At 39.8% G+C, this 26,355-nt stretch overlaps 1 protein-coding gene across 2 annotated transcripts in view; it reads right to left on the bottom strand.

Annotated features, from left to right (window-relative positions):
• Nucleotides 1-247: 247 nt before the first annotated feature.
• VSIG1 (V-set and immunoglobulin domain containing 1) overlaps nucleotides 248-26,355 on the bottom strand; it is a 40,501-nt gene continuing 14,393 nt past the window's right edge. For both annotated transcript variants that reach the window (XM_045570484.1, XM_036460780.2), the window contains 5 exons: nucleotides 21,674-21,872; nucleotides 5,960-6,115; nucleotides 5,465-5,584; nucleotides 1,647-1,794; nucleotides 248-847 (listed from right to left, as the gene is read on the bottom strand). In XM_045570484.1, the coding sequence (XP_045426440.1) occupies nucleotides 544-847; nucleotides 1,647-1,794; nucleotides 5,465-5,584; nucleotides 5,960-6,115; nucleotides 21,674-21,872 (927 nt within the window). In that variant the 3' untranslated portion in view covers nucleotides 248-543. The remainder of the gene's footprint in view (nucleotides 848-1,646; nucleotides 1,795-5,464; nucleotides 5,585-5,959; nucleotides 6,116-21,673; nucleotides 21,873-26,355) is intronic.

The raw sequence follows: 26,355 nt of genomic DNA, 5'->3' as shown, positions 1-26,355 counted from the left end.
AAAAATTATTTTCCCAATCTGGGATATGGTAATGGTGAATTATTTTCTTAGTGATTAATGTGAAGATGGGAAACATTGAATTAATCCTAGAAATAATATTGAATCCAATTAAAGCCACCTTGTCATGTGTGCATGTGCAATGTAACAAAGAGTAGCTAAAAATACAGAGATAAGATTTTCTGAAATACTACACAAGTGTTAATTGTATATACAGATGTCAAAACATATCAACATATCAAACTGTATTCTTGAAATAGGTGTGGTTTATTCAATTGAATTAGAAATCACTTGCTTTTATAATTAGTTAGGTTTATGTATTAGTAAAATTGTAAGTACATTTTACTGGTAAGGCAGGAACCCTTGCATTTATTTAGTAGTTATCTTGACCTGTTTATTTTAGATTGATAGTAGGAGCACCTTGTTAGAAGAGGTTGGGTCAGAATGGAGGGAGGTAGTGGGTGATGGGTTAGGTCAACTGAATTCTAATCGCCAGTAGTGGGCTCCTTAGTGATAAACACTGCAGTTAGGCTACCAGCCTATGACTTATTCTGGTTTTTCCTCATCATACAAGGCTTCAGTTGCAATCCTGGGCTCTGGCTCTAGCTCGGGTTCGGGCTCACGTTCGGGCTTGGGTTCCTGCTGGATCTCAGGCTCAGGCACCGGGGCAGGCTTAGGTCCTGGAGTAGGCTCCAGAGAAGACTCAGGAATGGTGATAGGACCACGATATGCCCCCTGGATAGTATCGGGTTCAGTCTCAGGGAAGGAAGTTGGTGCTGCTTCCAGTTGAATAACATCTTCAGATGGCATTGTCTCGAACTCTGTAACTCTGTTTGTCGTTGTCATTGGTCTGCAGGAAGAAGGCCCAGAGAAGACCAAGTTAGGGTTTGACATTTCACATGGAGCCACAGGTTTCAGTGACCATAGGTCCCAGTCTGTTTAAGATTTCTATGATTTCTGATATTCTGATTCACTGTTAGACCACATGTCTCAATTTTGGGTGCTGAAAGGTTATGTCTCAACAATATCATTAGAGTTCAAGAGAGAAAAACCAGTGTTCCAAATGTGGGTAAAACATATCAAGGTGAAAGGATCTATTCATCTAGTAAAGTCTTTGAGGACCAAATCCATGACTCGGCTGTATCTTTAGCTCACACTTCATCTAGCACAATACTTGGCATCTGGTTGATGCCCAATACATAGTTGTGGAAGCTTAGAAATGGCAAGATGAACAAATGAATGGGTGTCATATACATTCAAGAAGAAATGGCAGGGTGGTCAAGAGCATAGGCCCAGTCACATTCTGACTTCTGTAGACCATATGCACTTATGCCTTTGTGGGCCCCTTGTTCCAAAAAATATTGAAAAATATATTTTATGACTGTTTGGTAGAAAGACAAGTACACTAAAATGATAAATATTTTTCTTAGACCTAAAATGGTTATTGTGGTTAAATAAGTTGATATAAAGTGTTTAGAACACTCTGAAACACAGCACTCAATAAACAGTACCCAACATGATTCTTTTATACAAGTCTTGAGAATGAACAGAAAGATACCTCTGATATTTTATGCTAAAAGGAGTGCTTAGAAAGATATATGCCAGAGAAATGAATATATTCAAGTAAATACAACAAATTAAGGTCTTACTCAAGTTCTGTGGTAGTTTTAGAATTTCTCTTCCTTTCCTTCCCCTTTCCCTTTGCCTTGCTCCTTGCGAAGCACACAGCAAAGGTGATAATGGCAGCACCCACTAGGATGCCCACCAAGGCCCCAACAATGATTCCAACTTCTGGATCTGGAGGATACAAGCTCTGGTTAGTAAAGTGGAATATATTGTCTCTGCCTCATACATGTACTTTTGTGATGGGGGAATATTTGGGGCATTGATAGATTGGGAAATACTAGACTTGAAAAGGCTGGGAGTATGTGCCCCTAGAACTCTGCCAGTTCGACTCAGGGGGAAGAACGATGGCTGGGTCAACTATGTAGCTTACCCATTCACATCTACATACATAAATAAAAAATATGCCAACTTGGGGGAGGTGGCATCACTTTCAAAATGGGGCATCATGCTATGCACCAAGAGATCACTGGTTTGATTACTGGTCAGGGCACATGCCCTGGTTGCAGATTTGATCCTCAGTAGGAGGCATGCAGGAGGCAGCCAATCAGTTTTTCTCTCATTAATGTTTTAATCTCTCTTTCCCTTGCACTTCCTCTCTCTAAAATAAATAAAAACATATTTTTTAAAAATTTTATATTTAAAAAAATGGAATTTATGGGAGTCTTCAGTGTGCATTTGCTTGGTGAGTGAAAGAGACAACATGGAGCTGTACTCTGGTGACCAGAGAAATGGCCTCTGTTACAGGCAGGTACATTTCAGCAGGTTTTCCAAGAGACTAGGTCAAGTGGGTTCCTACATTCTTTCTCATAGTTTCCATGCTCACTATGGAGTCTCATGCATTCTAGCTACTGGAAAGGGATATGCCCATTCCATAAACTGGTGTATTAGATCAGTCTATAGAGAAACTTATTGTGTGGATGATTCAGCTGAGCATGAGACTTTATTGTCCCCAAAAGGCCATGTCTGTGTTCCAGGAAGGCTCATGCCCATCCACCTCCCTTCAAATAAGAATGGACATCTTATATTTTAAGACTAAAGGCTAGTTAAACTTCTGGATTATTCCTTCGACATTTTATGATTAAAGGAATACATGTGCATAATTTAGAAAGTCAAACAGTTCCACTAGGATCTAACAAAAACAAGCCAAAACAAAAACTACTAGTCCCCCATCTCTCAGTCCCGTTCACTAGAGACAATAATTTTTAAGTATTTTGTAATCTTCTAAAATATGCCCCCATGTTTCTATTATGCTTGTTCTAATATGTTCTACCTTTTCCAATTTTGGTTATTTTCTATTGACTTCCTACTCTGGAAGTTGAAGTTTTAACTCTCTTACACAATTCCCCTCATACCCTACCACATTCTCCTTATATATTTATAGCACAAGTTGTAGTTACTAGTAAATCCAAGTTTGCAATATTATAACTATGTAAATATTGTCCACAGCTGCAGAAAATAGTATTAATATGATTCTCTCTTGTACATTTTAAATTTTTCTGAGGTAAATAATTGCCTCATTTGGTGATTTTTAAAAATGTATTATTGCTAATCCCCCAAATTTCCAGTAAAACTATTGAACTCCTTTCAATAGATTCAAACACATAGAATAATCTATAGGTTTCTTATGTTATTGTTTTATTTTCTTCAGAGACATCCTTGCTGGAATCCTCCATCGCCTCCCCCAGCATGGACTGGCTGTTCTGCTCTATTGTCATCCTTCGACCTCTTTTCACCTTTATTCTTATTTTATAGATAAAGTTCCTCAAGATACAGCTCAAATAGCACTTCATTGGTAAAGCTGGCCCTGGTTGTATAAGCATAACTAATTATTTATTCTTTAATGTCCTATAGACCCTGTGCAGACCTTTATTATAGCATTTAACACATTTTAGTATCTGTTTGTCTCTCTAGCTAAACTGTGAGCTTCTTGATTATAAGACACATAGCTTATTAATCTCTGTTTCTCCATCATCTAGGACAGTCCCTGTCATATAATAGATATTCAGTGAATATTTGAGGAAGGCAAAGAGGCAGGTAGGTAGCAAAGAAGGAAAGAAAAGAGGGAGGGAGGGAGGGAGATAAGGAGGGAAGGAGGGAGGGAGGGAGGGAGGGAGGGAGGGAGGGAGGGAGAGAGGGAAGGAGGGAGGGAGGGAAGGAGGGAGGGAGGGAGGGAGGAAGGAAGGGAGGGAGGGAGGGAGGGAAGGAGGGAGGGAGGGAGGAAGGGAGGGAGGGAGGGAGGGAGGGAGGGAGGGAGGGAGGGAGGGAGGAAGGAAGGAAGGAAGGAAAGAAAGGGAGGAAGGAAGGAAGGAAGCCAAGTGTCAACATCACTGGAAAGAGGATTCAAATGGAAGAGAGGTTTAAATATAAATCCTAGGTGTCTACATCTGCTGTATGACTTTACCTCTGGAAAGGTAAAGTGGGATTGGGGAAGATCCAAAGAAAAACAGCAGATAAAAACAGCAGAAATTGATCAAGGGACTGGGGGTAGAATGGGACCACAGAAAGGACAGACCAAAAAGATGAAATTTCTTCACTTTGAATAAAAATAGCTGAAAGTGATATAAGAATGAAGGTGTACCCTGGAGTTGGAAAAAATGTTTGGATCAAGGCAAATAAAAGGAAGAAAGCTCAGCTTAATAGGAAAGTAATGGAACTGCCCACCTGTATAGTGTATGTATTAAAACCACAGATTCAAAGTAAGTTAGGAAAAAGGAATAGATGACATGATCCTAAGTGTTAAGTGATCTTTGAGAGGTATAGCAAGATATCCTTTATGGAGGCTTGCCATTGACAGGTCTAATTTGACAATTCCAAGCCCTAAAATCTATGATTAGTAACTAAGCACCTTTGAACTGGAAGGTTGAGGTTTAGAGGCATCCAGACACTGCCAGTATAACTTACCTCCCTGAACTTCAGTTCTTTCAGTAAAATGAGACAAACATATCCTGCCTCCTAGATAGGGTATTTGGAGGATTGAGTGAAATAATGCTCACAGTAGTTGGCTGTGTGTCTAGCACATAATTTGTGCTCCACAAATAGTAGCTACTGTGACTGTAGGTCTGAGTTTTCTTATTACTATTATTGTCAGGGGCATATCTTAACAAATTATTTAAGAACTGGAAAGTTTGTGAGCTCCATGTTTGACATAGATTGCTACAGTTTCACCTTGATTTACCAACAGCACAACAAAGAAAATTTAGCCTAGTACAATCAATGAAGCTGTCTTTCTGTTTATTAAATAATAATTCCTACTTTCTAGACACTAGTATCTAGAGATTTTGTGAGGGTTAAACAAATTTATTTTTATAAACATTTTAGGTCAGTGTGTGGCACATATTAAGTATTGTGTGAACAGTAGATATTATGATGGTAATGCATCATATTCTATATAATAAAAGTGTAATATGCAAATAGACCAATCAGTCTTTATGATGCACACTGACCACCAGGGGGCAGACGCTTAGCACAGGAGCTGCTCCCATCTAGTTAGTGCACTCCCACTGCAGGAGCAGTGCTCAGCCACACGTCTGGCTGACAGCTGGTGAACACAGTGTTTGTGGCAGAAGCCTCTCCCTCCTCCACAGCAACACTAAGGATGTCCAACTAAGCTGTTAGTCGGACATCCCCCTCGGGCTCCTGAACTGTGAAAGGGTGCATGCCCAGCTGAGGACACACACCCCCAAGTGCACAAATGTCGTGCACAGAGCCTCTAGTTAACCTATAAAGCAACAAATCTCCAGAGAAACAAGAAGGACTAACCAGGACTAATTAATTTACTTGATTGGCAACCCCAGTATACTTGACTCAAGGAAAAACTGTTAAAGCTGTATGATCAACTCACGTGAAATAGTTAGATCGATTTCACAGGAGCTATTGCCAAGGTTGTTGATTGCAGTGCACTTGTAATAACCTTGTTCAAAATTAGTCAGATTTCCAAAAACCAAAGTCCCAGTGGCTGGGTCTGTCAAAACCAGGAAATAGACTTGAAATCTCTTATGTGGGTGGAGATGTCAATGTAGCAGCTTATTCAATGCCAACCCACTCCCTCAAATTAGCCTCCCTTTCTTGAGATGTGCAGGGTCCAACTAGACCCCTTGAGATTACTCCAAAAATAGCCCCATCCCACCACCTCTGAGCCAAAACCAGGTTTGACTTCTAGAAGTTGGGGATAAGAACAGACCACAATCATCGTGTTAGAAGGTAGACATTCTTTTTACACCCCCCTTCCCAGAAAAATGGAAGATTGATCTGGAAGATGAACAATCAGCCACACACAAAAGCTATCAGCTATCATACACACCATACCTTGCCGGGGGCTGGTGAGGGATATACTTACTAAAGCTTTCTTTCACTGGAATTATGTCTTTTCCTTCAAGTTTATACCAGTGGTACACAGGGGAAGGCATTCCAAGCACCGAATGGCAAGAAAGAGATATTGGTTGGCCAGTTTCTGCTATTCCTTGAATGCTGCAAAAGGGCTTAGAAGGTTCGACTGTAAAGTAATGACAAACAATAAGAATCCTGTTGAATGAATGACAGTCTATAACAATTACAGTCACTTCCTCACTGTCATTTTGAGGAATGTCTGTTGCTTTTTTTTCTTTTTTTTTTATCTTTAAAACTTATTTTGACACTTTTCTATTTATACCACCAGGTGGGAGTAGAGCACCTCAGATGCAAGAACTTTTCAGTCTTCTCATTAGTACATCTTCCATCTGCCTCTTTCCCAGATCTATAACCAGGAATTTCCACTTTGTGTGTTAAAATATGGCTTTATTAAAACTACCAAATGTAAGCAAACACTGAACAACTAAGAGTATAGTTTATACTCTTGAAGCACAGTTTAAAAGGAAAATATAACCCTTAAATACTTTGAGATAACCTATTATTTTTCTTTTAAAGTTGTTATATTAATGCCATATTTTTATTTTTCCTTTTACTTTATGAATTATTTTTAGCATTTATTTTTCTTGGGTGGCACAAAATGGTTGGAAGGTTTGAATTTGCCTGTGTCATTGGTAAAGGAAGCCCATTTTTGGGGGGTAGTGCTACAGACTGTTGAAATATTTATTCATTTTTCACTCCATAAGCCAATACTTGAGGGCCTTCTGAAACAGTTATGAAGTAGGGTGGGAAAAGTAGTGAAAGAGGGCTTTGTATTTAATGTATTTTGTACTGAGAGCAGGAGGACCACAGGAGGAATTTAAGTAGGGGAAGGATGATGGTCATTTTAAAGTCTTACTTAAATTACTCTTACTCTTGGGTGCCTGAACCAAAGGAGAGGAGGAGACAAATTCAAGAGGTACTACAAGTCAACAGGATTTGATGACCAAGTGATACGGGGCATGAGGAAGAAGGTGGGGTCAATGATGTCTCCCAGATTTCTGATTTGAATATCTAGATACATGAGCTTACCATCATCCCCTGAGATAAAGAATACAGGAGGAAGGGGGTTGGGGAGAAGATGGCAGCTGGCAGGATGGAGCTGAGAGAGAGGAAGTGAGTGAGGGTACGAAAGGAGTGTGTGTGGGTGGGCAGGAGCTGACAGAAAGCATCTCCTTGACAAGGAGAGACTACCATCACTTTAGGCACTCCCCGGACAGCGGGATTCCAGCACGGAGCCAAGGCCATCTTGAAGGGGAGAGCGGCCTTTTTTATATTTTTTTAAAATATATTTTATTGATTTTATACAGAGAGGAAGGGAGAGAGATAGAGAGTTAGAAACATCGATGAGAGAGTCATCGATTAGCTGCCTCTTGCACATCCCCTACTGGGGATGTGCCCGCAACCAAGGCACATGCCTTTGACCGGAATCGAACCCGGGACCCTTCAGTCCCCAAGCCGACGCTCTATCCATTGAGCCAAACTGGTCCCGGCAGAGAGCGGCCTTTTTTAGAAACCCATCAACACCACCAACAAAACAGGCTTTGGAACTGCCCCGCGACCCAGCACCCACCCCAGCCATTATCCTGCTACCCCAGCTGCAGACTCTTGGACCTCCACATCCAAAGATACACCGTTTGCAGCAGCTGTAAGTGCAGCACCCCCTCCCCAACAGCAAAACCCAAGATTCGCGCACCTCCTCGCTCTAGGACCCAAATCCATAGACAAGCAAAAACACCCCACCCCGGGGTTGCGCGCCTCTCCTGGGATGCTCGTGCACTCTCGCACACGTTACCTCAATCCCATAGAGACAATAGGACAGCCCACTCCGGGTTGTGCATCTCCTGGGGTGCTCACACACTCTTGTGCACATTACCCCAACCACATAGACACTAGAACAGTTCACTCTGGGGTTGCATGTCTCTCCTGGGGCAGTGCACAGGAGACATCAAGAGAACCCGAGTGGATTCTGTACAGACTGGGGCACAGGGCCCTGCAGTGGAAATTGTAAATGCCCTCTCCTGAAGGCGAGCCCAGCTGATCAACCAAGGTGCCAGGACCCCTAGGTGTGCATCAGTGCTCTGCGCCCTGAGAGTAAGCATCCAAGGATATGCCACTCCAAAGGCAAGGTTCCAGCAGACCTATGTAAGCAACTAGTGGGAGCCACTGTGAGCTTGCCTTGGGTGAGATCTTGAACAAGCTGGAGGCGCACACTCCTCCAGCAGTAGAAGCTTTGAATTCACTTAGCCTAAATACTGACCCATAGGCACCTCAACTGCATGACTACACTGCCAGGGCCCTTCAGAGTCCTTTAGTGCACCTCACTGGCAAACTAACATGGGTTTTCCAGTGAACCACCACTGGGAGTAAGCACCTACCCACCACAGGTGCAACAGCAAAAGCTGGGTCTGCCCACCCCACGACTACATATCTCTGGGCACCTCAGCCACGCCTTTCCAAATAGCAGGTCCCCTAAGCCCCAACACCCCAATAGACAGTTCCTGGGGACCACTGCGAGTCCCTGCTGGGCATGCGCAATTACAATTAAGGATTCAAGACAACAAAAATTTAGAAACTCCCCTCCACAGCATCTGACTTCTAAACACCACATTTGTGCCTCTCAAGCTTGCAGGCCTACATCAAGAGAATCCAAATAGCTTGAAAAGGGAGCTACACTAGATTAACAAAGCCCAGGAGAACTGAGAGATTACACTAGTAGCACCATCCCCAAAGGAACCTGGGCAGCAAGGCAATTGGATCTATAATTAAAACACTACAGGAAAACATGGGGAGATGAAAAGGCAATCCCAAAGGAAAGAAAAAGAGGAGTCACCAGAAAGTGAGTTAAATGAATTCAAAGTTAGCAGCTTATCAGAGACAGAATTCAAAGTAATGGTTATAAGGATGTTTAAACGGCTGGAGGACAAATATACACAACTCAATGAGACCTATAAGGAGCTGAATGAGAATGTCATCAACATGGAAAAAATAGCAAGAGGAGATGAAGAACGACATAGCTGCAATAAAAAACACAGTGTAAGGCTTAAAAAGTAGACTAGAAGAGACTGAGGACCGCATCAGCAAATTAGAAGGCAAGGTAGAAAAAAACACACAAACACAGCAGCAACTGGAAAGAAGACTTAAAAAGCAAAAGGAGAGCCAAAGGGAGCATTGGGACAACACAAAACAAAACAACATTAGAATAATAAGGATACAAGAAGGAGAGGAAGAAAAGCGAGGGATAGAAAACCTCCTGGAAGAAATAATGACAGAAAACTTCCTTGATATTGGCAAGAAAAAAACTATGCAAGTCCAAGAAGTACAGAGTCCCAAACAAGTTGAACCCCAAAAGACAGATACCAAGACACATCATAATTAAATTGACAAACACCAACGATAAAGCAAGAATCTTAAAGGCTGCAAGAGAGAGACAGAAAGTTACATACAAGGGATCTTCTATTAGAATAGCAACTGATTTCTCAACAGAAACACACCAGGACAGAAGGGAATGGAATGAAATATACAGAGTGATGCAAAACAAGGGACTAAATCCAAGAATAGTATACCCAGCAAGGCTATCATTCAAAATTGAAGGTCGGTTCAGAAGCTTCACAGACAAAAAAGGGCTAAGAGAGTTCATCACTACCAAGCCAGCAATGCAAGAAATGCTAAAGGGACTGCTGTAAAAAGAAGAAAGAGAAAGGCAAGAAGAAACACAAACACTAAGGAAAAATATGACAACAAACAGGTACTTATCAATACTAATACTAACATTAAACGTAAATGGATTAAATGCACCAGTAAAAAGACATAGGGTAGCTGAATGGTTAAGAAAACATGACCCATATATCTGCTGTCTATAAGAAACTGACTTTAGAGCAAAGGATTCACACAGACTGAGAGTGAAGGGATGGAAAAACATTTTGCGGGCAAACGGAAATGAGAAAAAAGCTGGGGTTTCGATACTTATATCAGATAAAATAGACCTCAAAGTAAAGGCCATAACAAGAGATAAGGAAGGCCACTACATAATACTAAAGGCAACAATTCAGCAAGAAGATATAACTCTGGTAAACATATGCATCCAATGCAGGAGCACCCAAATACATAAAAAATCTCCTGGAAGATATCAAGGGAGAGATCAACATCAATACAGTCATAGCAGGGGACTTTAATACACCACTGACATCAATGGATAAATTCTCTGGACAAAAAATTAGCAAAGAAACAGCAATTCTAAACGACACACTAGATCAGATGGACTTAATTGACATCTTCAGATAATTTCACCCCAAAGCCATGGAATATACCTTCTTCTCAAGTGCTCATGGGATGTTCTCAAAAATAGATCACATATTGGGTAACAAGCAAAGTCTCCCCAAATTCAAAAAGATTGAAATCATATCAAGCATTTCCTCAGATCACAATGGCATAATATTATAAATAAACTACAATAAAAACATTCCAAAAAATTCAAACACCTGGAAGCTAAATAGCATGCTACTAAACAATGATTGAGTTATCAATGAGATCAAAGAAGAAATTAGAAACATCCTGGAGACTAATGAAAATAAAAACACAACATTGCAATGAAAGCAGTCCTGAGAAGGAAGTATATACCTCTACAGGCCTACCTCAAAAAACAAGAAAAAATGGTAATAAATCATCTAACTCAACAACTCAAAGAATTAGAAAGGAACAACAAGAAAAGCCCACAGTGAGCAGAAGGAAGGAAATAATAAAGATTAAAGCAGAAACGAATGGCATAGAGACAAAAAAAAAAAAATACAAAAGATCAATAAAATCAAGAGCTGGTTCTTTGAAAGGTTAAATAAGATTGATGAACCTCTAGCCAGGCTCACCAATAAGCAAAGAGAGAGGACCCAAATAAACAAAATCAGAAATGAAAGAGATGAAATAACAACAGACCCCACAGAAATACAAAGGATTATTAAAAAAAAAATACTATGAACAACTCTATTCTAACTAGACAACTTGGAGGAAATGGACAGATTCCTAGAAAGACACAACCTTCCAAAACTGACTCAGGAAGAGTAAAAAAATCTTAATAGGCTGATAACTATGGACGAAATTGAAGCAGTCCTCAAAAAGCTTCCAACAAACAAAAGCCAGAGGCCAGAAGGTTTCACAGGGGAATTTTACAAAACATTCAAGGAATAACTAAAACCTATCCTCCTCAGACTATTCCAGAAAATTCAGGATGAAGAAACACTTCCAAGCTCCTTCTATGAAGCCAGCATCACCCTAATACCAAAACCAGATAAAGACAACACAATGAAAGAGAATTACAGGCCAATATTCCTCATGAACATAGATGCCAAAATCCTCAACAAAATTCTAGCAAACCGAATCCAACAGTACATCAGAAAGATCATATACCATGACCAAGTAGGATTTATCCTTGGGATGGAAGGATGGTGCAATATTCACAAATCAATAAATGTGATACATCACATAAACCAATTGAGAGATAAAAACTATATAGTCATATCAATTGATGCAGAAAAAGCATTTGACAAAATCCAACACCCTTTCTTGATAAAAACTCTCAACAAGGTGGAAATAGAAGGATCATACCTCAACATAATAAAAGCCATATATGACAAACCCACAGCCAACAACATACTCAGTGGGCAAAAACTAATACCATTTCCTTTAGGAACAGGAACAAGACAGGGATGCCCACTCTCACCACTCCTGTTCAACATATTGCTGGAAGTACTAGCCATAATAATCAGGTAAGAAGAAGAAATAAAAGGCATCCAAATTGGAAAAGAAGTAAAACTGTTCTTATTCGCAGATGACATGATACTGTACATAGAAAACCCAAAAGACTCCATCAAAAATTATTAGACTTAATAAATGAATTCGGCAAGGTAGCAGGATACAAAACCAACGCCAAGAAATCTATGGCATTTCTACATACCAATAATGAACTTACAAAAAGAGAGACTAAAAAAGCAATCCCATTTATCACAACACCAAAAAAAATTAAGATACCTAGGAATAAATTTAACTAAGGAGGTAAAAGACTTATTTGTGGAAAACTACACAACAATGAAAAAAGAGATAGAGGAAGATGTAAACAGATGGAAGAACATACCATATTCATAGATTGGTAGAATCAACATCATTAAAATGTCCATACTACCCAAAGCAATATATAGATTCGAGGCACTCCCCATTAAAATATCAACAGCATATTTCACAGACCTAAAAAGAACACTCCAAAAGTTCATCTGGAATAAAAAAAAGACCCCGAATAGCCACAGCAATCCTGAGAAAGAAGAATAAAGTAGGAGGGATCTCAATACCAGATTTTCAAGCTGTATTACAAAGCCACTGTTCTCAAAACAGCCTGGTACTGGCATAAAAACCAATGGAATAGAATAGAGTATCCAGATATCCACCCAAACCACTATGCTCAATTAATATTTGGCAAAGGAGGCATGAACATACAGTGGAGTTAAGACAGTCTCTTCAACAAATGATGCTGGGAAAATTGGACAGATACATGCACACACACACACAAAAAAAAATGAAACTAGACCACCAACTTACACCATACACAAAAATAAACTCAAAGTGGATACAGGACTTAAACGTAAGATGGGAAACCATAAAAATACTAGAGAAATCTACAGGCAGGAAAATCTCAGACATATGCAGAAAGAACTTCTTCACTGATACTGCTCCTAGAGCAATGGAAGCTAAAAAAATAAACAAATGGGACTACATCAAAATAATCTTTTTCACAGCAAAGGAAACCATCAATAAAACAACAAGAAACTTCACTACATGGGAGAACATGTTTGCCAACGATATCAATGATAAGGGTTTAATCTCCAACATTTACAGAGAACTCATACAACGTAACAAAAAGAAGATAAACAACCCAATCAAAAAATGGGAAACTGATCTAAATAGACACTTTTCGAAAGGAGACCCAAGGAAGGCCAAGAGACATATGAAAACTTGCTCAAAATCATTAATCATCAGAGATGAAAATTAAAAAAAACAATGCGGTACCATCTCACACCTGTCAGAATGGCTATCTTCAACAAATCAGCAAACGACAAGTGTTGGCAAGGATTCGGATTAAAAGAAACTCTTTTACACTGCTGGTGGGAATGCAGACTGCTGCAGCCACTGTGGAAAAACAGTATGGAGTTTCCTTAAAAAACTAAAAATGACCCAATGATCCCACTTCTAGGAATATATCCCAAGAAGCTAGAAACATAAATCAGAAAGGATATATGCACCCATATGTTCATAGCAGCACAATTCACCATAGCTAAGATTGGGAAACAGCCTAAATGCCCATTAGCAGATGAATGGATTAAAATACCGTGGTACATCTACACAATGGAATACTATGCTGCAGTAAAAAGGAGTTCCTACCATTTGCAACAACATGGATGGAGATGGAGAGCATTATGCTAAGTGAAATAAGTCAGGCAGAGAAAGATAAACATGACATGATCTCACCCGTTTGTGGAATATAATGAACGGAATAGACTGATGAATAAGAACAGACACAGAGACTTAGTAATGTTCATCAGAACCTCAAACCTCAGGGAAGGAGGGGGTCGGGCAGAGTAAGGGGGAGAAATCAACCAAGGGACTTATGTGCACATATATGAGTCTCATCAATGGACACAGATAACTGGGAGGTGGGGTATGAGTGGAGGGTAGGGGTAATGGGGAGATAAGAACACATATGTAAAATAATAACAATAATAATATTTTAAAAAGAAAGTATGAGGTAACCAGAACCCCAAGAACACCTGAGAACGTCTTTATGGCCATGCTAGCAATCATCAGCTGTAAGGTAATATAACCTGGGGCTATTGGGGAAGTATTTCTGGACTTATGTTCCTAATCCTCCATGGGTGGGAGCCCTTACGTGGGCTGATCCCTCCTGCCCAATGTAGTCACTGATGATACCAAACACCTTGGTCATCCAGGAGGACCACGGGTGGGGCAAGGAGGTATAATTACATAAGGGTCACTACCTAGCTTACTTTCTATATGATACAAAATCAAACCACTGCTCTTTTGTGTGCAAAATTAAAGAGAGGTTTCTGGATTGTGAAGACATCAAAGGAAGGGGCCATCACTACTTCCTCCTGGGAGAGGTGCAGAAAAGGTAACAAAGACCTTGTCTATACAAAAAGAAATTAACAGCCATGGCCTAGAGCAAAGCATATCCTTACATGATATTATCCTACAAGGTCATTATAAATTTTCCCAGATTTGGGTTATCCCATTACCTATAATAGTTCCTCGCACCCTTGGGTATCAATAAAAAAATCATCTTTTTGGTGCTTGGAGACAAAGGTAACACATCTATGGATATTTTAGAATACAACAGCATAATTTACAATTACTCCAAATACACAAACCAATTCTTTGAATGTCTGGCAGCAATTTAAAAATGAGATGAAAGGATTTAACCCCTTCCACTGTGTAGAGGGCCCCCTGGGAAGGCACCTGAGCATTCTATATTGGCCCCTCTTGCCCTTTTGGCCAAGAGTGACCCTCTTCTCCTGGTCCAGTTGCCCACAGCTGTTGCCTGAGCTTTCAGTTCATGCCGAGGTTGAAGCATCATGGTGGCTGGTACCACGGAGCTCTCTCCTGCCCAGTGGGGTGAGCTGGGCCCTCTCTGGAGAAGAAATATGGGTTCCCCAAAATATGAGATCAGTGCCTGGGCCTCGCCAGCAGGTGAGGGGATCCCCAGGCAGGTGCTGGGCATGGAGGCCATGGGGGCATAGGCTACCAAGGAGACAGAACTAAACCTCACATCACCCTGCTTGGCCCTGGAGAATGGCTGGTTAGACAGAGACAGGTAAGATTCCTCAGGGAAAGAACAAGCTAAGACAGGCACAGTCGCAGAGGGGCCATCAGGAGAGAACTTGGGGGTCAACAGAGGTGGGGCAGAGATCCTTACCCTCCCCCCACTGCAACTTGGCAGGCGTCTGAACCTTTACCCCTTCTGAGGGAGGTCTCCTGCCCCCATGGCTGCTTCACTTCCCATGCTCAGCTCAAATCGGGGCCCAGGTAACAGGCAGAGACTTGGCTGACAGCAGCTGCCCTCTCACCGCAACAAGACTTGTTTGAGAAGTCTTGTACTCATGGTATAGGCAAGTGGGTTTTTAATATCCAAGTCCAGCCTAGTACCAGGAATGCTCAGGCCCTTCTCAAGAAGGCAAATAATCCTTTCCACTAATACACACATGGTAAAATAAGATTGTTGTTGGAGTGTTGAGTTTGACAGTTGAATAGTAGCCAATTTCTCAGAGGAAATTAAATTGGCTAATGGAAATAAGCAAATATTCTAGAAAAACTAATTGTACTGTACAAAAAGCTGTTTCTAAAGTGTTAACAAAAATTCTTATTGGCAGAGCATCTCATAGTAAAATTGCATAACATGTAATGAACCTAAAGCAATCATAGTTTAATGCAAATTATTAAAATCTAAAAGCTATCAAGACTACATTATAAAATTTCCAAAAGCCTATTATTTATTTAAATTAAAAAAGGGGGTGACAGTGGAAAAATATCATGTATGGAAAAATATCCTGAGAGTAAATTACATCTAGAAAATTTGTACTTTAGAAAATTAACCTTCATTTTAAATGCTAACAGCAAGATACCCATGAAAAAACACACATGGTGTCAAAACAAGCCAGAGGAAAATAATTTGGGAAGAAAAAAATGAGAAAGGATCCCAAGTCGAATTTATAGAGAATATCCCTTTATTAACTTTTGGTCGAGAATATGTTTGTATATTTTCAGAAAACAACTCTGAGACCATCTGGATTCCTGCAACAGAGAGGAATTGACAGGAGGGCTCCAGCCATGAAGACAGAAGAGAAACAGTTCAGAGATGGAAGACGCTGACAATGCCTCACCATACTAGAAGACAGCAGCTGTGTGTCGCTGAAGGATGCCCAGGACCAAACCAGAGATGGTTGGACCTACATCACGACCATTTGTCCACCAACCAGATCTGAAATATCATGGCTGACATGTACACATAAGGAACATTGAAATTTGGACTCTGAAGAACTGTTGGCCCAGAAAGAAACAGACTGATTCATTTGCCTCTCAGCAAAACCATTATGGCTTGTCTCAGTTTCAGTTCTTACAAGGGTATTTCTTGGATCACATGATCTCACACATCTAGGGGAAATAATAAACAACATAAATTGATGAACAAAAACATATCCAGAGAAAGAGAAGCAGCAATCAGACTGTCAAACCTCAGAGGGAAGGTAGGGTAGGATGGAGGTAAGGAAGAGAGATCAACCAAAAAACTTGTGTGCATGCATATAAGCCTAACCAGGGCCATGGACAACAGGGGGGTGGGGGTATATGTACAGAGGGGTTTGGGATGGGAATGGGGGAATGAGGACCATTATGTGATACCAATCAATAAAAAAAAAAGAATATAGGAGGAGGCACAAGTTTTCAGGTAAAGAGTGGGAAGAAGGGAGGATTGAGGATGAGGTCAGTTGGGGACATACTGAATTTTAGCTGCTTATAAAACACCTCAATGAATAAGTCCTGTGGGAAATTGAAAATCTGAATCTCCTCACTCATCTTATAGCTCACAGCTTTTTCTAACCTCAGTCTGACAGAAAGATAGCTGCCTGAATGTGGAAACTTTCCAACTCATCTTCCTTATCTTAATTTGGATTTAAAGTCCTCCAAAGATGTAAGTTCTCTAACTTAAGCTAGACAGACCTTAATGCTCCAGACTTCGCAGCTTTCTGCTCTTGCTTGAAAGGTAGTAGCTAAGAAAAGAGCTCTGGATCAACACAGAATACTGGCTCTGCAACTTTACCCTGGATGTGTTTAGGAAAGTAACCAAACATAGTCAAACCTCAGTTGACTCATCTGTAAAATGTAAACAGGTGATTATCTCAGCTCTGGCTAATCTGAATATATTATATTTATATAAATGAAGCCATATTTATAGAACCTTGCACACGGAATTGCTGTTGGCCATGAGCAGAACTAATTCCCGCAGCTGCACTTTATAGCTTGCTACTGAAGTTAATCTTCCAATCTTAGATTCTAACTCACTGCACACATGAGCAAGTAAACAGATGGATATAACTATAGCACTTTGAAATACTTCGCCATCCCTATCTTTTGAACAGGTGTCATTTTCACTAAGATAAGTATTTTTTCTATGTACCTCTTCACTCTCTCTTCCTTTACATTGATTTTCTCAGATGGGGACAGTTCATTGGCTATGCCTACCCTAAACAAACTATTTAACCTGAAATCCATTGCAACTATCATTAGATTTAGATACTGCATTTTTTTTAAATGGTGATTATATAGCCTTTACAGCAGAATACAGCAATTTGAAAAGAAAATTAAATGGGATATTTTATCACAGTCAGACACCAGGACATGAATTAAATGATGGACAAAAACTTCAATGACTTGTATTCATTTCTTAAGCCCAGAATCAAATCTAGATAGGCATTTTATTTATTGTATTCCTGGACACATTTTTGTCCCAAACCTATATATTTTCTAAAACTACTGCATCACTATTGAATTGTCACTTCATTAGTTAAAACCCATAGTTTACTGCCAAAGCCATTGACCTATCATTTAACTTTTTTGCTTTCAACAGAATCAGGGTGGGAGTAAGAGGCTCACCTCAGAAAACAAAAGAAAATGCTTCAGCAATATCTCAAACCTTCTCTAAATATATCATTTTCTTTTATATGCCAAATTGCATAAGGAATTTGGCATATAAAAGAATTCTCATTCCAAAGGCATACAAAATACTTATGCAAACTTCCACTGGGTATTTTTCAGCGATTCGTTTTTCAAGGCTATCATACCTAATGGAGCTCTCCTAAATGAATGGTGTCCAAACCACCCGGGCCTTTGCTCATTGCTGTTTTCTTCACCTAAACTGTGTCCTGCTACCTCAGCCCCTTTTCTACCTTACAAACTTTAACACATCCTTCAATATTCAGTGCAAAAGTCACCTTCTCCAGGAAATCTTCATTTCCCCAAGACAGCTTTTAGTGCTTTCCCCTTTGTCTCACAGATCTCCTCTCCTACCTCCACTGTAAGTCTTTAAATTATATATCTGCCTCCCTCACTAGATTCTGAACTTTTGGAGGGCTCAGACCCTATCTTTTACATCTTTCTATCACTATTGCCTAGCACAGTAACTGGGCATGTGCTCAGGTTTATTGAATGAATTTACACATGAACAAGTAAATGCTTGGGATCAATCAATGTCTACCACTGGGTAATAAAATGACTCTAAATGGTACATTGCTAGGAAGATTGATCTTTAAGGAAATATTCGCACTTCTTCCCACCATTGGACTGCCCCCATCATGCCCCATCCCTCAGCAGGGTAAGCAGAACAGGAACTCATATACAATGGAACTTGGGAACTATAACCAGCTGCTTCAATTTTTAGAGACAATTATCAATTTCAAAATATTCAAAAGCATTAACTTGTAGAATGCTTTTGTTTTGAGTACAATTAATAAAAATAGAATTTTTGAGAGCTCCCAAGTAAACAAAGAAATCCACAGACCCTCTGCCTCTTACCTTTTCTGAATCCCAGATGCTTAAGGAAAAGTCTTGACATAGTCATTGCATAAACAACTAACCCAAAGACTCATGGGAAAGAACAACTGAGAGAGAAAATTACCCTCAGCTTCTTATGGAAGTTGATTAAGGATTCTCTGAACTTTAAATTTAAGAATATTAACCTTTCTGCATAACTATCTCAGGACTATTCCAAGATCGGCAATAAAAAAGTTTGGCTTCTTCAGGCTGTTTCTAATCAGGACAACCCAAAGCCAGGGAGCAACAGAAATCCATTAGAGGACCAATCCATCAAATTCTTTGAACATGGACAGTATATCATTTAATATTCATAATAAATTTGTAAAAACAGGGTAGGAGTCATAACTCTATCTCAAATGGCCAGAGAAGGTGGACTGACTTGCCTGATGCCACAGAATAGCCAAGTAAGAGAACCTAGGTCTTCTGACTCAGAGCCTGAGGTGCTATCATCTATATCAGACCATTTATTGTAGTTTCCATGTAAATAACTAATCTTCCAAACTAGAACATCAACTTTACCCAGAAAGGGATTGTGTATGCTTATATTGCCTTTTCTTGTACTCCAATGCCTAGCACAGGGCTCAGCAAAATAAAAACAGGATTGAGCTATACCACTCTTAAAAATCAGTGTTCGATTACCAGGTTTGTAGATGCAGTATCAAACCTCACAGTACATGCATGGTGTATTTCTGGCATCACTTGAATGGCAAGCTCAGACAACTCTGGACATTTCTCCTAGATGTTCACCTTGTTACCGATTGCTGCTTTTTCAAGCTACTCAATTGTCCAGTCACTGGTTTGATATAGTTCTTCATTTCCTGTAATGGATGTACTCAGCTTGAAAAGAAAAATAGCTAGATGAGCTCCATTTGGGGTTACTTAGAAGTGGGAAAGTCCTTAATTCAAATGGTTAGTTAGTCAGTGTTTACAGCCCTTTCATCCCTCCCTTCAGTACATATGAAGGTTTGCACACAAGACCTGCTAGGCTGAAAGACAGGAGCAAAACTCCCATTGTCTTCTCAAATGGAGGTTGAAAGGAGCCCTAGAAATCTCTAAAGTTACGAATTTTGCAAAAGCAATAACCATGCCTCCAATGCTGTAAACTTTATAGCTCCTAGCACAAAGCAAGCATGCAATAAATACTGCATAAATGAACCACTCCAAATTCAGTTGAAGAATGGATATGACTTGCCCAGTGTCACATAATACATATTTGTATATAAATAAAGTCATTCTCAACTCTGGCTTAACATGTGGTTCTTTTTCTAAATGGTGTTAACATTTAAATTTTTTGTTAAAATATAGTTAGCATACAATAATATATTAGTTTCATGTATATAAAAATTATTTGATATGTATATACCTTGTTATGTGATCACTACACTTAATTTTGTAACCAACTATCACCATGCCAAGTTAGTACAATTCTAGAGGCCTGGTGCACAAAATTCATGCAGGTGGGGGGTCCTTCAGCCTGGTCTGTGTCCTCGGGGGATGTTTGCAGAGATTGGGCCTAAACTGGCAGTCGGACATCTCTCTCGCAATCTGGGATGCCACGTGCACCAGTGACCATACTTTTCATACAGGTGAAAGGCATCCTGCAGTTGTATGGGCAGCTACATTTTTTTACCCTGATTATAAAAAGTAGTGCATAACACGATCCTTCTAAGGCAGTAGTGCCATTTTCCCCATCTTATGGGTGGGAAAACTGAAGCAGAGAGAAGTTAAGTAATTGGCTTTGTCACAGTTATGTCAGAATCAGGGCTAACCACAAAATGTGCAAGCCAGAGTCCATGCATGTCATTGCTGCATCATCCTGTTTTTTCAGTGTTAGAGTGGCCTTGCCAGGTTTTAATTTTTAAATCTAAGACACTGTTTCCAATATATAGGATAGGGTCCCTAGGCTTGGCTGGTGATCAGGGCCAATCTGCGGGGCAACTGGCAGGCTTGGAAATCGGGGAGCCCCCATTAGCACCCACCTTGGCTGGCAGCCTGGCACCACCCACTCAACTGCCCCACCTCCCAATCGCCACTGCCAGTCACCTCCCAATCAGGGGCAGTTCCTGCATTGAGCTTCTTCCCCCTGGTGGTTAGTGTGCATCATAGCGACCTGTAGTTCTATAGGTCATTCCACCCTTTGGTCAATTTGCATATTATGGTTTTTTTATATAGGATTATTGACTATATTCTCTGTGCTGTACACTACATATCCACAGCTTGTTCATTTTATAACTGGAATTTTGTACCTCTTATTCCCCATTCACCTTTTTCACACACACACACCCTCCTCTCTGGTAAACAAGAGTTTGTTCTCTGTACCTATGGGTCTATTTTTGTTTTGGTCCATCAATAAATGAATTAAAGAAGATGTGGTGTTTATATACACAGTGAAATATTACTCAGCAATAAAAAAGAATGAAATCTTGCCATTTGCAACAACATGAGTGGACCTAGTGGGTATTAGGCTAAGTAGAATAAGTCAGACAGAGAGAGTTAAATACCATATGATTTCACTTATATGTGGAATGTAGAAAAAACAATCCAAATAGTGTTAACATATTTAAAAAGGGAACTTCCTGCCTTTATTCAAAATAATAGTTTAATGGTGGAAATTGTAGCTGGCTTAGGAGAGGTAAAAATTGGAAGCTGTCTCCCCCAGGTAGGATTGGCTGTAATTGGAAGTCCCCAATGAAAGAGCTGCTAATGATCATTTAGTGGGGCTATGCATTGTCCCATCTGTTCTCATTTTATCCTTTGGAAATAGGAATCCTTGGAGGTTGGGTCATCTACTGCTGTCTGTCATTTTGGCAGCCCTTTTGGTTTGGCAATTGTTTCAACATGTTTTATGACTGATTTCTCACTGTTTCTATATGGGTTGGGTTAGAAGGATGTGTCTCTAGTTCCATGATAATTAAAGGAGCAGGGAGGATATTTCTCCTTGGGACTTAATTGGCACCATAATCCATGTCCCGGCTTATTCAAGTCCTAAGTTACTCCAAGAAAACCCATAAAAACTTGTCCATACCTAACACATTGACTCTGAGAATGCCTTGATTGTTGCCACTAAAATCTGGAGGGTTGTTAACATCGCAGTTGTAGGTGCCACTATCTGCTGGTTGCATGTGCAAAATAGTGATGGATGCATTATCTGGCTCATGGGATGCGACAATTCGATCTTTAAATCGCCCGATGGATGCAGCTTGTCCACCTTCATAATAGTAAATCTAGGATAAAAAATGAGAAAAATGAGAACTGGAATATGTCCAGGGCAATGATAAACTACCTGGGAGCTCCCTACACATAGCATTTTATCCCCATCAGGGAACAGGTCCCTGTGGCAAAAGTTTTTCAACTCAATGGAATACGTCAGCTTCCTCACAGCTTTACACAGCCATTACCTCATTTGTTCTCAAAGCAGCTTTGTGATGTCATTAGAGCAGCAAGGTATCATGGTCTTACACACAGTAGACAGCTGGAGCTGATGGGATTCAACTCTTAAGTTCAAGAGATCAAGATACTCACCTGATGAGTCTACTTGGATGAAACACATTTTATAGGATACAAATGCCCGATGGGAAATCCAAAACCAGCACATCCCCTCCCCCCTCATCTCATATACACCCACACTTTGTAAGCTTTTTAAAAATTGAGTTTATTTTACTCAGTGGGACTATCTGGTTTCCCTGAAAGTTAGAATATTCATGCTTTCCAACACACATACTCTTTTGGATAAGCAAACTTGGGTTCACCATGTTAGAATACCATTTCAAAAGAGAAAGGTTTCTGAGAAATCATCTAGTCCCATTTTCTTATAATGGTGGTATGGGGATGGAACAATATAATCCAGAAAAGGTTCTAGACAGTGCTTAGTCAATGGAGCTACCATCTTTCTCCCTATGTGGCAGGAAGCAGAACTGGAATTATCATTTTAATAAGGGCATTCAAATCCAAAGAAATTAAATGACTCATCTAAAGCCATGGGATTTTTATTATTATAATTTAGTATATTTAAGAAAGATCTCGATTCTAGTCCCATCTTTATTTAAGAACATGGATATTTATATCATAATGGTAACTGTTGGAGCAGCATGGTGAGGTAGAAAGAGGCCTGGGTTTTAGCTATAGCTCTACCTCTGACTAACTGTGACAATGTCAAGGGAGGTGGCCTCTGGTCATGTCTCCATGGAAACCCCCTTTGTGATAAATAACAAAATTATTTAATTTTCCAACCTTTAAAATTTTCCACATCTGAATATCCAAAGCAATATTCTCCTAAATATGATATGTATTCCCCAAGTATAGGCACATAAGTTGATTTTAGGTATTATATAAATGAAAACTTTTTAGAAAGAGACATATATGGCACATTAAATCTGTTAGTTCATGAATATTATTGCTTAGGCTGAATCTAAGATAGATATTTAAAAAATTTTTTAAGAAACCAAGTTAGTATAGAAAATATTAAATAATATGGCTTGTGTATACAAATATGACAAGAATCATAAAGACAAGACATGACTGACTGAAGCTTTGGAATCACTGACCCCTGGGGTTTCACAATCTATGTGAATGTGCAGTCTATGTACACACTTTATTAGTTTCATACAAATGTGTATAATTGAAATATTTATTATTCAATAAATGGTTACTGCCCTAGTCCAGTGGAACTAATTAATATTTTCATAAAATCTACTTGAAGAGCTTTATGGTTCATTTAATTCACTCTCCTCACTTCATAGTAGAAATTGAAGCACAGATAAGTTCATAGTTGAGACAGTTCTAGAACGCAGTTCTAATTTCTTGTGCAATGCTCCTACCTTAATAGGCTAATGAGAGCGAGAAGGTGATCAGCAAGCTGAAAGATGTTGTCTAGATAAATTCAAAAGCACTGTCTTTCAAGCAGAAAGCCAATATATTTTTAAACTAAGGCAGAAAGGTAGATTTTGAGGGGGAAATCAAAGGAAAAAGCATATTTAAAAAGATAACAACTTGTCTCTCTCCTCTGGTTCTCTAATATTACCTAGTTTTCTTTTCCTGCCCTAAAATGAGTCACTTATAATTCAATTCATCCATTCATACCTACTGAAATTACTAACTTTTCTCCAGATGGGTGCTGTTTTACTGACAAACCAGAAAGCCAGTGTTAAGGTATTCAAGTGAGCCAAGAGGAAGTTCAACTCCTCAAATGTCTATTCCCTTCATTTGTGTTGACACTTAAGATATCTAGCTTTTCATTTCACTAGCCAATATCGGGCTTATTTACTTTATAATCAACTACTTGAGATCCTGTGGATTCTTATCTGGGACACAGCCTGCAGTCCATGAAGGAAGCCCTTTACAACTTCAACATCTGACCTATTCCCCTGTTCCCAGGAAGACTGGGGGTAGGGCAACCTGTTTTATATTGAGGTTTGAAGACACCATAATGAAATATGACACCAAGTTTTGCCTGTGATCCACAGTAAGTCTCAGAGGATCTAGGTGAAAGGGCCTTGTTTCTGCAGAGGTCAGGGGGCAAAGAGAGTGTTTTATGCCAAGACTAGGACATGAAAATAAGTCACTGTAAAATTCTCACATTTAGGCATGAATCAAGGTGAAATGATCAAATAATCATGAGGCCCTGAACTTGTAACTTCCTTATGAAAAGGACCTTTACCAATCCTTCTACCCCAACTCCTCACACTGGAGCTTATATTTTGCCCTCTCACAAATAATGCTAAAAGGTGTCAGGGACAGGATGGGTAAGTAGAGAGAATAATTAAGACCTAAAAGGGAAAGGACTTGGTCTTGGGATGCTGTGAAAAAAGGAACGTGCCCAGGGCTACCTGTTTTCAGACATATAGATAGACAGACTTTCTTTTGGGGAAGTCCACACTGTCACACTGACCTTATAAAGAAAAAAGAAATAGAATGTTTTCCTAAACCTGCTTATCTAATCATGCAGGAGGTCTGCAACTTGATACCATTTTCCACAACAGAATAATTCTTTTAAAAATCAAAGCTGAGCTGAAACTGGTATGGCTCAGTGGATAGAGAATTGGCCTGCGGACTGAAAGGTTCGATTCCGGTCAAGGGCATGTACCTGGGTTGCAGGCACATCCCTGGTAGGAGGTGTGCAAGAGGCAGATGATCGATGATTCTCTCTCATCAATGTTTCTAACTCTCTATCCCTCTCTCTTCCTCTCTGTTAAAAATCAATAAAATATATTTTTAAAAAATCAAAGCTGAACAATGATCAAGGCCTGGTCATGACCCTGTGTGGCTTATATACTTTTCAAAGAAAAGTATATTGTCAATTTAGAGATCAAAGCAATTGAGGTCCAGGAAAAGCCATGGATGTTCAATAAGCTACATCCTTGGTAAGGAGGGGTGCCTCCTTAAGTAGTGCTCGTTAATTTTATGCCCACTTGCCCTTTGTGGTTGTGTTTATGGCAGACTTTCCTACTTTGCCCCCAGGGTCCTCTCTGCCTGTCCATTGGTGATGCTAGAGGCTGAATGTGGAATCACAGGACCATATTTGTTATACGACACCTGAGAGATCACTTAGTGATGGGTTCTACGGCTGAGTAACCATAAGGAGCCAGATGGATATAAGAAATATGGTAAATGTCTGTGAGGGGCTGATGGATGGTGGTAAGATCAGAGAGAATACAATACAAACAATGCTTTGAAAGTGTGGAAACAAATAAAATACTGGGCTGGCCATCCAACATGTATCCACTGGCCAAATCAGGCCCCAAGTCCTCCAGTTTGTAACCTCTCATTCATCCTCCTATATTATAGAAAAGGACACTGAAACCCCTTCAGGAAGTAATTTTCCCAAGGTCACACAATTTATAGTCAGACATGGAATTCAGACCTCCCTCCCAATTCTCACTGAACATATTGAAATAGCACTTATAATCCTGACTTAGGCAAGGAAGATGATTTATAGGCAACATTCTCCTTTTGGGACCGTTCCATCTCCTACTCCAGCCTGACTCTTCTTCTGCCAATTGATGCTATTTATTGGCATGATGCTTCTTCTCATGCTCAGTAGGTTCACCACACATTGCCTTCAACATCTGCCAGCTGCAAAAACTACCTTTTCTCTTCTACTATGCCAAGTTCCTATTCACATGAAGCCATGTAGCTAGGAGCCAGATTTATAGAAAATGATTCTTTTCTCAACTTTGTGATGCTGCTCTCTAACTAGAGGTTGGAATATAAACAATAGGGTTGAAAGAATTCAATCTACTTTCTGTTTGAGTCTAAGTTGCAGTTAATAAATGTTTTTAGCCTCCAGAGCTGATTTTGTGGGTTCATTTTGGAAATATGGAAGCATTAGAAGTCCACAGAAAACCATCCATAAATTCCCTTCCAGCCCCTTGTTTTCCTGCGCTGTTCATAAAGGGGTGAGCCACAGATGGGGAGTGAGTGTTAGGTAACAATGGTCTCAAGCCCAGAATTTTCTCTGGATTGTACTAGAACTGGTATTGCATATAAAAGTGATGTAACACCAAAAGGAAGACATTCTTTTCCACACCTTTCCCTTCCCAGCCTGCAATTTTCCTGAAATACCTAGTATTTGGGTAGCTTTTGGAAAGTGGAGACTGCTTAAATTATTTTCTTTGGAAAATAACAAAATAAATTGCTACCAGTCCATAACACCTTAACATTCAGTTAATTTATCAAATTTAGCAAGAATAGACTCCCGAGGGAATGGGA

This window comes from Pipistrellus kuhlii, unplaced genomic scaffold (genome assembly GCF_014108245.1).
Source record: "Pipistrellus kuhlii isolate mPipKuh1 unplaced genomic scaffold, mPipKuh1.p scaffold_m20_p_33, whole genome shotgun sequence".
In the NCBI taxonomy this organism is placed as follows: Eukaryota; Metazoa; Chordata; class Mammalia; order Chiroptera; family Vespertilionidae; genus Pipistrellus; species Pipistrellus kuhlii.
Note: the sequence above shows the minus strand (reverse complement) of the source record. Positions and strands in the feature narration are given on the sequence as shown.